Consider the following 13,908-nt stretch of genomic DNA (forward strand, 5'->3'; position numbering starts at 1 on the left):
GACGTTGTGATCGATGACCAGTGACAGTAGCAGACAATATAGAGAGAAAAAGGCAGGAGACATACTAGCCCTGAGTTTCCTCAGTGGAGATTATTAGTCTAACGATACAACGTGCCACCTCAACTCTCAACATGTTTTTTTTCCCCTTTAGTCCATGTCAACCTCAGCTCACAGCCATTTGCATATTGATCAAAAACTAAGAACACAATTGTCTAGTCAGCTGTTTTTTTTTTTTGGACAAAACAGTGTGCACACTTTAAGAGGCTTTGATGGACGAAGTATACCGAGCACCATGGAAAAATTCAAGAGGGGCCAGCATTGCACCACTTCTTTTCTGAACATCTCTCCCCACCATACACACTTCATAGTGCATAAAATGGTTTGGTGCAGTTGTTCCTGATTGCCTTGCTCGCCATTCATTTCATACGTTGTAAAATAGTAATAACAAAATTTTGTGATCAATATAGCCAAGCACTTTGGGGAATTAGACTCTCGTCTCAATCCCAAACAGAAGCTAATATTATTTTGACTATCCGATAAAAACAAACACTCACATGCCTGCAACTACAAAAGCGATAGTCTTACGGTTTCCTTAAATAGTACTCATACTTCATGCTGTGGCTGCATTATATCCCTTAAGCATCAATGAAGAAAACATATTCCAATAATATAAAGGATTTCCTATTGTAAATGTCCTTATTCTTTATCCTCGCAGCCACTAATCGGACCACCAGAATTGGTGGTTCACAATTCGTTAGCCGAGGAGCACAAAAGCTCTCCAGCAACCTTTTACATGGGATTGTCTTTTCCCCAGCTTCTTGATGGCGATGCATATACGCAATGGTTGGCTGGTGCTCTGTTTTGGCCTCTTGCCGAGAAAAGATTTCCCTATATCAGTCCATTTCTACTGATGTGTACCTTTACCTTTTGATTGTAGATAAGAAGAAAATCGCTGGTGAACATCTGTTGCGATAGATCTTGTGGTGAACATTTGTCATTATACTTGTGGACACTATTCAGTAACCCATTTTTTCGATAATGATTCAGTAACACATGACAAAATATTCTAGGAAATCACTTATATTCTATTTTATAAGAAAGGTAAAACCTCCCGGCCTCTATATCGTTGGATACACACAATCATGGTATATATGATTAAAGTATATACACAGCAAGGAGGCTAAATTAACAATAAACAGAGTAATGAGATAGACGACAATTTGACAACTAAACACCTACGACTAAATAAGACCACGATTTTTCATATTGGGTGCTAGGTCCAACCAATCAAGGCCAGAACATCGAACAAAGAAACGCCTTCAGAACACAAGATTGTCGTTGCTGGGTACGAGCAGTAATGAAGACATCACGGATTTTCACCCTCGAAGTGAAGCAATATTCCAGTAATCATCTTGATGGTGGATCTTCTAAACCTGCACCACACATAACTTCACATGGTTGTCTTTATGCACTTAAGCACAACTTCGTTTTTATGAACTTCTCACCCACCTACCATGGCTATCGAGCTAAAAGATTTTTTGTTAAACTAGATTCCGCAAAGCATATATTTCCTTGACCTTTTTTAATAATATATATCCTTGACGTTAGTGACACACGAAGCATAATTTGGACGGACGATCATGTAGTTGCCTATATGCTTAATAATCAATTTTTGTAGCATAAGCCCATATACCAGTGATGACCAACATAACCTTAATTTGCATGTGTTAGGGGTATCTAGGGTTATTTGGTGGTACCGAGTAGCTACCTATTCATGCTTTTGCATATCTTAAATGAAAGCATGTTCGAGCACTTGCCTGCTTTTGCCTTCTTAAGCAAAAGAGAATGTACGTTCATAACTCTTTGGGGCTGAGAAAATGGCTGGACAATGTTGCTTAGGAGAGATGACATCGGGGAAGGGCCTCCCTATCCCCTGATATTTGGTGCTGAATCACTAGGTTCCTTTGACAATTGAGCGCCGTGATGTCCATTCTCCCTTTTGACACCTGTGGCACGGAAGAACTTTTGTTTATGATGCAGTTCTTCACTTAATCTTGAGAAAAGTTAAAAGTAGGTGGCGGTCACGACACGAGGTCGTAGTTAGATAGTTTGGGTCTTATGTATTGCAAATTAAGAATCACTTCAATGGTGTTACTGTAATAAATGAATGGGAAAATGACATCCATCTGAGGAAGGAAAGATCATTATATGGTGCAAAATCAAGATGCAGGCAGCCGTTTAACTGACTCGGGGCTCAAAACCACAGCCTGTGTAACATGTAGACAAAGCCTAGCTATATGGACGGCTGAGCACCATGAAAAAGTACTATATCTTCGTTAGCTAGGAAACTAGTTTGTCCCCCAAAAATCCAAAGCGAAGCCTAACTAGCTAGTCACCTGCCCCGGCTATCCCTTCAAAGTTGAAACACCGCATGTTCACCAGTTCAGCCTCCGGCCGAATGATGGTTGTGATGTCAGCTTAAGGGCCTTTTGAGCTGATTTAAACAATGGCGGGAACCTTTCTGCGCGCCGTTCTTTGAACGTGTCCAGCTATCCAGCACCGCAACCGTGCACAGCAGCTTCTCCTTGAGCCATCGCACATTGCGGGCTACAATTTGTAGCGTTAATTTAAGCGGGAAAAGTTTATGCTAGATGATGATGATGTAAGGAAGAAAAGGCTAATTAGACTAGAAGACATGCTTTGGTGACATTTTTATAAACAAGGGCAAGTAGATGGAATTTATACTTAGGAACTAGGCACCCCACTATGTTCCAGTACCATGAAAAATTCAACTGCTTGTTAATTAATCTGTGCTTGAGATAAATAAATCCTCCGTCACCCTGAATGTCTCAACTTTAAGGCCCTTTTTCCAATCCTTGAGAAAGAATAAGCTCAGTGTTCGACATCTGTTCCCAACAAGCTGCCCTTTTCCAATCCTGGAGAAAGAACAAGTTCAGTACTATTTGACATCTGTTTTATAATCCGTACAAGTTTGTTTGTGTGTCATGTTTAAAGGGAATCGATTCACCTGTATTAAAAAATCTGAACGACATATAACAGCCGCCAGATTTGGGTGTGTAGATGCATCCAGCTGGAAGAGTTCTGCACTGTCAAGAAAAAAAATGCTGGAAGAATCCTGAGTTAATATATGAATCAGCAATACACATTAACACACTGATTCTAACATTTCCATAGAGCAGGAGGGCACCGATGTGGTCCATTACAATTTACACAGCTCATGTGCAGGCCCTCTGGGCTTCACTGAACTTCTGTCATTTGGTTGGAAGGTACAAGTACAACACATATATACTACACATATATCTATCCTACAACAACTGGTCTACACCAGCATCATCGCAGTACAGCACCGAAAAAATGATGAGCGCGTGTAAGTGCAAACAAATCAAGAAAACGTCAACAAAACGTAATGATGTTATAATTCATGGAGATTTTGGATGTCGACTTTCAAACTTTGGAGCTTACGCTCAACAGCGGACAACTCACTCTGAACACTCTGCAGCCAATCTATTTTTCGCTGGCACGCATCCTGGTATGGTTTACTGGCAACGTCGACAAATTGGACAAGCTTACTAGCACTCTGAGATATATCCTTCTGAATAGCTTCATCAACTTTACGAGATAGTTCATCGGCAGCCTTGCTGACCTTCTCTACCGCAAGTTTCCGTCGACCAGGGAAGTTAGATATTGCAAAAAACCTGAAAAAAAATACACATTTAGTTAAGTATGAGCTCATCCCATGCACTCCAAACATATTTTCCAAAAGTGTGGTTTATAATTAGTATCAATCAAAAATTACCCGCCAGCTGAGCAAAGAGCAAGAGCAAGTAGATCTTCGAGTGTAGTTGTCAGAACAGAGGTTAAAAGAGATGCTGACAGTCCAGCGACACCAAGCCCCCCAAAAGTTCCTGTAGCCTTCAGGAAGCCATGAAAATATAAGTACAAAAAAAATTAGAGACAGCCTCTAAAGTAGGCACGCCGAAGACTAAACTCATAATAGAGCAACCAGCAGTTAGAACTTTGAAGTGCTTTTAAGAATTGTTTGCAAGATATAAGGTGCAAATGTTTTTCATATGCTACTCCTTCTTTCTTCTCTTGGGACATTTACTTGCAACAACCCACTCAAAGCATTCTCCTATCTTCCAAAGGAAAATTAAGTACGATAGTTCAGTAATCTCCCATGCGCCTTCCTCAAACATGTAATCTCCTTGATCCGTGTGCATAGTCAAAACAGGGCCGAGTCACCAACATAAAATTCCGCATGCTGGATTTAATGAGGGAGGTGCATTACACTTGACCCTTTTTTTTGCGGTATACAGACAGGTACCACATCTAGTTACATCTGATCATTCAGAATACTCGTATGTACTCACATAATCCACTAAACCATAGAAGCTGAGTAATTACTGATTCTTTAAAGGCCACTCTAATGTAAAGTTTCCTTTTACATATATTCCTAAGAACAGACGATTTGATAACCAATTACACAGCATGTGCATTAGAGCATCCCCACTCGTCCCCACGAACAGACCCCCGGCGTGCCTTTTTTTCATCCGGACGGCGAAAAATGGCCCAGCCGCGCCCCCGGTTCCTTGTTTTTCGCCGGATTTGGGCTTTCATCCATCCGGCGAGCCCACGCCAACCCCGGCCTACCGGGGAGCGCTCGGGGACTCCGGATGAAGCGAAAGCGCGCGAAACGCCGAGATATTTCTCCCGCGCTTTTCGCTTCGTCTTCGCCGCAGAGGTGGACCCGACCGGTCAGCGACACGCGCATCGTCTTCCGCGCGCATTGTCTTCCGCGCGCACTAAAGGCCGCCGGTCAGGTCGCCGCGGACGCGTCGCATTCCACCGGCATTTACTCGCCGGCACCAGCCGCGCATATATACCCCGCTCCACTCGCCGCGACGCGTGTCCCCGCTCCACTCTCCCTCCAATCTCCCGATCCATGGCGTTCTACGACGACGATGGCGCAGCCAACAACGGCTTCCCCCGCCGGTCGCTCCACGCGTGGGAGGGGCACCTCCTCCACCAGGCGGGGTACCCCTGCCCGCCGGACACGAGGCCTCCCGGCGGGGGGTGGCGGCTAAGTGCTGGCGGCGTACCAATCCCGCCGCCGCCCCGGGGCCACGCCCTCGACGTCGCCATCGAGGAGGCTCGACAGATGATGTCGGACGAGGAACGCGCCGAGCCACGCCACCACCCCGACAACTACACGGCGTGGAACTCGCACTTCCTGCAGCGGTGGGAGCAGGAGCTCGCCTCCTACGACGGCCCGCCGCCTCCGCCTCCGCGCAACAACGCCGCGGGCCGCCGACGTTGGTGGAGCGTGCCGGATAGGACGCTGGCGAACGTCCTCGAGCACATCGAGGGCGGCAACTACCCGGTGCTGACGATGCCCCCTCTATCGAGGGCATCGGCCAACCGCCGTCGGGGAAACATCTGGCAGCCATGGCGCATGGCTGCCAGCTCGTCGTCTTCCGGATCGGCGTCGAGGCCGTCCTTGGCGCCGGTGAAGGAGGCGACGTCTCCGTCGGCACAGACGCGCGTCAAGAAGGAGCCGGCGTCTCCACCGCCGAGCGAGAGGCGCGACGGCGGCGCCCTCGTCATCCGCGACCGACCCTCCTCCCGCGGCGCGGCGGAAGAGGAAGCCCGCCGCGGCCGCCAACAACGACGCCGCGAACAAGCTCGCCGAGGAGGAGGCGAAGCGCGCGGAGGATGCCGCCGTGGCGGAGGCGATCGCCAGGTCGCTCAAGGACACGGTGCCCGCCGACAACGCCCTCCCCGAGGACGCCGCGCCGGAGTGGTCGAGGCGCGGCCGGGAGCGCGAGGAGGCGGAGCAGCAGCGGCGGCTGCTGGATCGGCGCCGCCGCGCGTCAACTCGCCGCCCGCGCCGCTGCTCCAACCGCCGCCGACGACGTCGCTCGCTACCGCCGGCCTGCGACACCTCCATCCGGAGTCGCCGTCCCCGTCATCGACCTCGAAGCCTCCGACGACGAATGGTACAAGCCATCGCCATCCCCACGCCGGTGGGGAGACGCCGGCCAGGGCAGCAGCCAGGCCGCGCCGCCGCAGTTTGACGACGACTGCTCCGACGACGATGGCGGCGACGGCGGCGACAACACGGTGTTCTACCGCCGTTTGGGCTTGTAGAGCGCCGTGTTTTAAAATTTAGAGTTGTATTCTCCTAGTCGAATTCGGCCTCTATGTATGAACATCGCCCTCTATATAGTAAATATCATTAAAGTTAGTCTAAATTCAGTCGTTTTTGCCGAAATTCGTCAAGTTTTTGCCGTATTTCGTCAAGTTTACGTTTTCGAAAACTAGATCAACGGCTAGGCCCGGGATCGCGGCTGGGAAACTGGCCCTCCCCACGCCAAATTTTCCTCCAATCCGGACGACAATATCGCCGGATTTGGGCGTGGGAGGCCCAACGAGTGGAGATGCTCTTAAAACTAGTCTCCTTTTGTCTATGTAAGACAATAGATAAACCCACACTAGCATATTTTAGAAGCTTTAGCTACTATCTTAGCACAAAATACCTGTGCTGAAGTTTGAGGGAGTGAAAGTTGTGTTTTGTTTTTTGTTTCTTATTAAAACTCTTCGTTTAGACAAACTTACTGTAATGTTTATGGATTGAAAATAAAGTGTACACGAAGAAAGGGACAAACTATAAACATTAGTACACATACCACTGCACGAATTTCTTCTTCGAAAACCTTAGCAGCGGCACTAGCACTGAAACCATTCAGTGCCTTGATGCTGAGTTTCTCTCCCTCATTAACAAGCCCATTTGGATCTGATGGGAGCCTTTCTTCCTGAGTAATCAATGAATCCCATCTTTCATGGAAACATTCCAGATACAAATTTGCTTCACGGGTATTGCTAGAACTCAACCATGTTGAATATTCGCTCAGTAAATCCTATAAAAGAGAAAGAAATATTTATGCTCATCACATGAATAAATAAGCATCCTGAAGTAAATAATAAAAACATGTTCCTAAAAGAAGAATGATGAACAAAATATTACAAGGTTTAATACATTTAACAAATCGCTGCAAATATTGTGACACCAAATGAAATCAACTCATTTGAAAAGCTTTGACAAATTAGATGAACATGCAAAATCCATGTCTACAAGAAACATAATTGTGTGACTTGCAGATTGTCTAGACAATGATATTCTGAGCCCAGCTAATATTGCTGGAAGTAACAAGTCAAACTTTCACTAGTCAAGCCAGTGAGCAAAAGATATGCGGCAAACAAACTCAAAATGTACTGAAAAGCCAGTTTCCATCTTTTCAACTTGGCTAGTTTTTATGGTTAGTTCCAAGTTCCAGCTGTATGTTGATTCCTCTAATTAGGAATGTTCAGCTAATATGTTGCAGCCAGTATGTTATAGCTGGCTCGGAAGCAATACGCAGCAAAATGGGCGCTAGAATAGTTCCTTGTCTGGTTTTTTACAGCAAAGTTGGAGAAAATTCAGGAATGAACAGCACACGAGTAGATCTGGCGAAACATTTAAGTTCTAAGAAATAACTTCATCCACTTTGGATATGATAAATGTAGTTGAATGCTAAACGTACGACTGCATCATCAAGGGCAGGACTCAGAATATCATTTTGAACAAATGATGTGGCTTTGGCGGAAGGGCCTTTTTCTCCTGTAAGCATGTATGTAAAAATAAGGTCAACATTTGACAACTGAAGCGTAGATTCCATGAGGGTTATAGCTCGACTTTTTGCTCTCTCGATCTGCATGAACCAAGAAACAGAAACAAATTCTCAATCAGCAGGAAGAAAACATATTAAGGATGCAAAGTTTTGCTATCACCAAATGTCAATGCTAGGTAAACAACACGAATATAAATTATCACTGCACATTTACGCATATCAACCACATAATAAGAAAACTAAGGTCTCTGTTCAAGGCAATGGCATGAGAAAATGACTAAACTACCACTCATGATCCCATTTTCACAACAATTCCTGACATGAAGTTAGGAAATACCGAGTACAGCTAGGTGTGTGGGCACACACACGCACACACAACATGGCGCCTACTAAGGGGAAATACAAGGCATGTGTTTGTAGAAATGTTCTGGAGAGATGAAATTATATAAGCAAAAAGTACGAAAGCATCATCAAATTAGTATTTATGCTATTATTTTACAGCAACCAAGAAAACTAAGAGCAGTATGCCTTTGTTTTCCAAAGTGATGAGTATATCACCACAGAACTCCCAAAACAATTAAGGGTAAAGCAAAATTAGTCATATTTGAAACACCTACGAGAGATGAAATCTGCTTCTGCCACGAATTGCTGTCAGCTTCAATTTTCTCAGCATAGTTGTTTGCACCAGAAACAAGATCTCTGATGGATGTCAAGTCATCAATAGCCTTTTCATATTCTAGTTTTACAAGTCTTTGACATGAAGTTAGCAAACGATCTGCAATTCCAATTGGTGTTTCAAGTTTCAGTCGGACCCTTTCCTTTCCATTATCTGTTGATCCATCTAAAAAGCTCAATAGGTAACGCTCAAGATCATAGAACTTGCTGCTTCTCCATCTAGGATCACTTGAAAAAACTTCCCCATAATGCTCTCTACCATTGTTCTTTGAATATGAAAGTTTGACTTCCAGAGCAGAACGTGAAGATACAGGAAACAGTGTTACATCCTCGGTATTGAGCAATTTTTTAGCATTTTCCTTGATAAAGAAGCTGGCCTCTTCAAGCTACAATGGATTGAGAAGCAAAGCCACAAGATCAGCGAAATGGCAACTATGAAAAGACTGTTATGCTGAGATGTTTTAACACTGAAGATATAAGTATCAAACCTCATCACTGTTCCGATAGAGGTCCAATTTGTTTAGAACAAATACAACTTTCTTCTTCCACTGCTGGACATACTGGAGAAATCCGACCTAGAATTTCAGAACAAACACTTTAGTTTTATTAGGAGGTACAAAAACACAATACATCCTCGAAAAGATAAATCAAAATTTCAGAATAAGACGATTTTGTAAACCCAGATCCAGCATCTCCAATGACATGGATCGTCCTTTTCATTTTTGATTTCATGGGGATAGAGGTCTGGCTAGTAGATATGTGATGCAATTAGTTTGAAGTGAAGAGTGACACAAAACCTATATTAGAACTGAACGACTGGCAGTTGCAGGAACAACTTTTTAACTTAGCTCAGCTGCATGAAAGCCGAAGCAATTAGTTTTGTAGATATTATATTTGGATCGGTCAGTATTGGTGCCTGTTTGCATATTTCAGTTTTTTCTACTCCCTCCGTCTTAAAATAAGTGACTCGATTTTGTTGAGGTATCCGTATCTAAAAAAGTTGAGTCACTTATTTTTAGATGGAGGGAGAAGCAAACATTCTCAAGAATTTCTTTCTCATAAGATACAAAACAAGAAATTTGAACTATGTTCAAATATTAGAAAAAATAATCTTTCTTACCTCACTCTCAGTCAATGGTCTATCTGATGATAGGACAAAGAGTATTAAGTCAGCTCGTGGAACGTATTCTTCAGTGAGTCGCTGTTGCCTCTGGAGAATAACATTTGTTCCTGGTGTATCGACTAGGTTCATCTGTTCAATAGTACAATAAGAATGAAGATTGGATGAACAAGGTTATGAAGTAAAGAAACAAGGAAATTGCACTGCTAAAGAAACAAGAATAGCCAGCCATGTGACATAGAGCACTAAGAGGAGATAAGGTGGAACACTGCTTTTGGCACCTTAGTTAAAATGTATCAATTGCTGAACTGCAGCGAATTCGATACAACTAACAAATAGGGCGTGTTTTGTGAGAACTACAGCATGCTGTAGGAGAAAGAGCTTTGTTCCTGTTAATTCATCACTATAACTTTCCAGTAGATGTAAAGAGGATATCCACTATTTCCCTATCCAGATGTATCTAGTTTATTTAGCCAACACAGTATTGGATAAAGGCTAGAGCCTCTAGTGAATGGATTGGAGGAAACAAGGTTGAAGAATTTTAGAATAAAATTGCATAGAATACTCCTCTGAGATAAGCAAGAGTATCAGCGGTTGCAGTTCAGTTTGTGTTTACCTCCTTTAAAATTGGAGCCGATAAATAGCATGTGAATTGACCATCTGGGTGCCTCTCGCATCGTTCTATGCTTTCAGAATCAACCTCTGAATAGGACAGCAGTGTGATCTCATTTGTCGTGGGCACAACTCCTTCCTGAAGATACTTCCTTCCAAGTAGAGCATTTATGAAAGTTGATTTTCCCGAGTTAAATTCTCCCTGAGATGCATTGCAGGAAATCCGGATTAGTGTTTATAAGATTAATAAACAAGCCAGCACATAAGAAAAGATAAATGACTTCAAGATTATGGAGAAAACAGTCAATTTTATTTGTAGCGAATAAGAAGGTACACTCGCTTCTCAATTCAAATAAAATGGTTTTGCATGACAACAAATAAGATCAACAAGTCAGCTTGTGCAACTCTAGAACAGAACCTGTGATGTCACCACTATGATTAGATGACAATCTGATTATGTCTTATAGTACCAGAAACAGAAATCTAATGAGCTTTGTGTTGGTTTATGCAAATGCCTAACCATAAGGATGTAAATAGTTGAGCCACCTTTCATGAGAAAAGAAAAAAACAAAACAAAACAAAAAAGCGCTAACGGTTGATTCGATGTGGTCATACATTTTGACGGCTCTAAAACAATACACAGGTAATCCTTTGTGGGAAAAACATGTTCATTGCTTCTTCATGGAAAATGCATAGTATGACTTGTCAAATAATCACGACACATCATCCATGGTTTATGTAAACAAAAATAAACATTTCTGATGTGTCTCAGCAGTGGAAAACAAATTATCAATATATGAAGTCATGGATGATGTCATAATCAATATATAATGTAAACACAAAATTACCACAATAACCAACAAAAATGGCTCACTCAGGCGGGAAGCAGCATCAACTAGAAGTTCAGCCTCTTCCATCTGTGACAACGTATCAAATATTATAATCAAGTGAAACTTATTCTAGAGACGATGATATGAAATATACTGAGTTCATTCCAGGGATCTTCAACTACCAAATGTGTAACATTAGATGATCACCATTGGTGCTGCCTTGCGGATAACAGCAACAGCTTCACTGAGAATAGGTTTTTCCATCGCTATTAGCTGCATCACTTTTTCATCTAGTTTTGTAAATCCAGCAACTTTTGTCTTCTCACGAGTTAGGACCATTACATTATTTGCTTCTTCCAGCGTACTGAGAGAAGAGTAGGTGACTTCTGGTACACTATCAGCGGCACCCACTTTAATGAAATCCCTTTCTATGATATTTTCAGCGAGATGTTGGATGCCAGCCAAAGACAGAACAACGCCAGATGCACCAGACTGGAGCAGCTTGGATGTTGTATCAGAATAAGAGTCTTCAGTTTGTACATCATTTAGAGTGAAGAAAACGGGAATCTTCACATGTTGAGCACCAGCATCATCAAAAACAGCCGAGAAGTCGTCGGTCCCGGTATTTACGATAAGAAAATCAGCCCCTTCAGAACTTGTAGCGCTTCTTGCAGAGTCCGAAGACCGTATAGTTCTGGCGACAAGAGGGAGATATATGGAGTCGGAGTTGGATTTCATCATCATACTCCTTGCAACAATAGCAGGAATGCCTGCATCAAAAAAAAAAAAGAGACAATAACTTCTTAAGAAAATTGTATATTTCTGCAATGTTGTTTATGGTATAATAAATTAAAATGATGAGAAAATAAACTGAAGTGGTGCAACATGTAAGTTTAGGCGCAGGGAGCTGATGGAGCTTGGCGCAAAGAAACTCAGAGTGGAATACTAGGATTACCAGGGTTGACACATTACTTTTTATGACATCTTTGTTGGCCTATCCCTCTTCTGGATAGGCACAATGTTTGGCAATTTGTAATTAACGTTGTAGTAATAAATTGGACTATGTATGCATTTTCTTGATTCAGATTCCAGAGGCAGGGGTTTATAAAGCTTCCATTATCTAAAGAAAAGTTCTGAACAACAAACTGTCCGTCCACAAAAGCAAGTAGCTAATAAGCAAGACGAGGTGAGGAGAATTGAATGACCAACCATCGTCGGCTAGCACGACGCCGCTGGCCCCGACCGCCGAGGCGACGTCGACGCGCTCCGCGATCAGCAGGTACGCGCGGTCCCCGACAGCCGCCTTGAGCGCGCGCGCGGCCTCGTACGCGCGCCCGCCGCCCTCCTCCCCGGCCTCGAGCACGACGATCCCCACGCCGCGCGCCACGGCGGCGGCCACCGCGTCACCGGAGCCGAGCGCCTCGTCGACGCGAACGCGGAGGACGAGCGCCGGGACCTGGATCTCCGGCCGCTTGAACCCGCCGGGGAACAGCGTCCTGGGCGGCTCCTTGGGGGCGCTGCTGGCATCGACGGCGCAGCGGTGGCGGGGGCGACGGCGTGGGAGGAGGAGGGGGTGGCAGGCGGCGGCCGGGCGCGGCAAGAAGAGGCGGATGGTGGAGGCGGAGGCGGTGGCGGTGGCGGTGGCGGTGGAAGCGGCGAACATGGGGAGCGAGAGGGATGGGAGTGCCCGCGCGCGTGGACAGCGGAGGTGAGGAGTGGGAGGTGGCGGACTGAGTTTGTCGCGGATTTGTTGGATAGGGTAGGGGAGCACGGCCGCAAGCGGGTGGTTTCTAGTCGTTTGATTTGGATTCAAATGCAAAGAATATGAACATAAACTCTATGAAAAATGCGGAAATTTAATTCGGCTTTCGGATGTATATGCTTTGGCCCGCGGTGGCTAGCCGTGGTTTGTGGACTTCTCGGCATGGCGTCCACGACAGTGCTGGTAAACGGAGTGGATGGTTGCATGATCTCCAACATGCGTGGACTTAGAGCATCTCCAGCCATGGTTCAAAAAAGCGTACGCCTAGGTACGCTTAAGTGCTGAGCGGTTGTCTTCCGCTTCGTTTTTGGGCTAAGCGTTCGATTAAGCGAGACAGGAATCTGGTCGTGTTTTGTGCTAGAATCTCCTCTATGCGAGTGTTGGTGTGTTGCCTGTGTTGCTCTGCTCCTTGCTCGACGCATTAATGGTGATTAGGTCTTGCTTAGCTGCTTGCTACTCCTCTACTCCTTAGTTGCTTGCTACTCCAGTAAAGCTTAGCTGCTTGTTTGTGTTTGTTACATTGTTTGCTTAGCTGCTTGTGTGTTTATAAGAAATTGGAGCAAAACCGAGGCTAACCAAGGTATTAATCCCCGTATTCCTCAGAAATGTAGCATTACATGCTTAGGATACAAATTTACAGCATATTATAGGGGTATATGTGCCCATCTTGACTTCCCTGTTTCATGTTCGTATGATTTTAGCCTGAGCGCTTAAGCGGCGCTTAAGCTCGCTTAAGCAGCAGTTCCTCTAAGCAGTGCCTCACCGCTCGCTTAGCGCCTAGCGCTTTTTTGAACCTTGTCTCCAGCAAAGCGTTCCCCAAAGGGATTTGGGGCGCGCCGGACAAAAAAACCGTTCCAGCCGCGTCCCCCAAAGCCCATTTTTGTCCGGCGCGCCCCCATACGGTGTCCGGCGCCCCGAGCCCGTCCCCGTCCCACAGGGGACGCACCGGGCACGCCGGACACAACGAAAAGCGAGGCGGGGAGTGGCGGGGCTGACCCGTCAGCGGCACGGAAGGCTAAAACCCCGTCGCCTACCTTTGGTCAAGCGACGTTAATGGCGCCCCTGTTTTCCCAGGCGACGCAGGGACGCGTCTCGTCGTGCATTGCCGCGTGACCGTCCGCGCCTGAGTTATTGCGTGCAACCACCCGCTTCCGCCGCTGTTTTAAGACGCCCTGCAGTTCTCGCCGCTCATCACAATCGCCGCCGCCTCCCCCCTCCCAG

At 45.3% G+C, this 13,908-nt stretch overlaps 1 protein-coding gene and 1 long non-coding RNA gene across 2 annotated transcripts; both read right to left on the reverse strand.

Annotated features, from left to right (window-relative positions):
* Positions 1-1,064: 1,064 nt before the first annotated feature.
* On the reverse strand, positions 1,065-3,021 carry LOC139831122 (uncharacterized). Its single transcript, XR_011745723.1, has 3 exons — positions 2,779-3,021; positions 1,818-2,006; positions 1,065-1,433 (listed from the first exon to the last, which is right to left on the reverse strand). It is a non-coding gene; the product is annotated as an uncharacterized lncRNA (long non-coding RNA).
* A 139-nt stretch (positions 3,022-3,160) lies between these two features.
* LOC127335632 (probable transmembrane GTPase FZO-like, chloroplastic) lies at positions 3,161-12,721 on the reverse strand. Its single transcript, XM_051362355.2, has 11 exons — positions 12,135-12,721; positions 11,133-11,695; positions 10,944-11,012; positions 10,100-10,297; positions 9,484-9,615; positions 8,852-8,938; positions 8,306-8,749; positions 7,602-7,769; positions 6,708-6,938; positions 3,818-3,933; positions 3,161-3,716 (listed from the first exon to the last, which is right to left on the reverse strand). The coding sequence occupies exons 1-11, from the start codon at positions 12,586-12,588 to the stop codon at positions 3,434-3,436; spliced, it is 2,745 nt and encodes a 914-aa protein (XP_051218315.2). The 5' UTR covers positions 12,589-12,721; the 3' UTR covers positions 3,161-3,433.
* Between the last annotated feature and the right edge of the window lie 1,187 nt (positions 12,722-13,908).

Source organism: Lolium perenne, chromosome 1 (genome assembly GCF_019359855.2).
Source record: "Lolium perenne isolate Kyuss_39 chromosome 1, Kyuss_2.0, whole genome shotgun sequence".
NCBI lineage: Eukaryota > Viridiplantae > Streptophyta > Magnoliopsida > Poales > Poaceae > Lolium > Lolium perenne.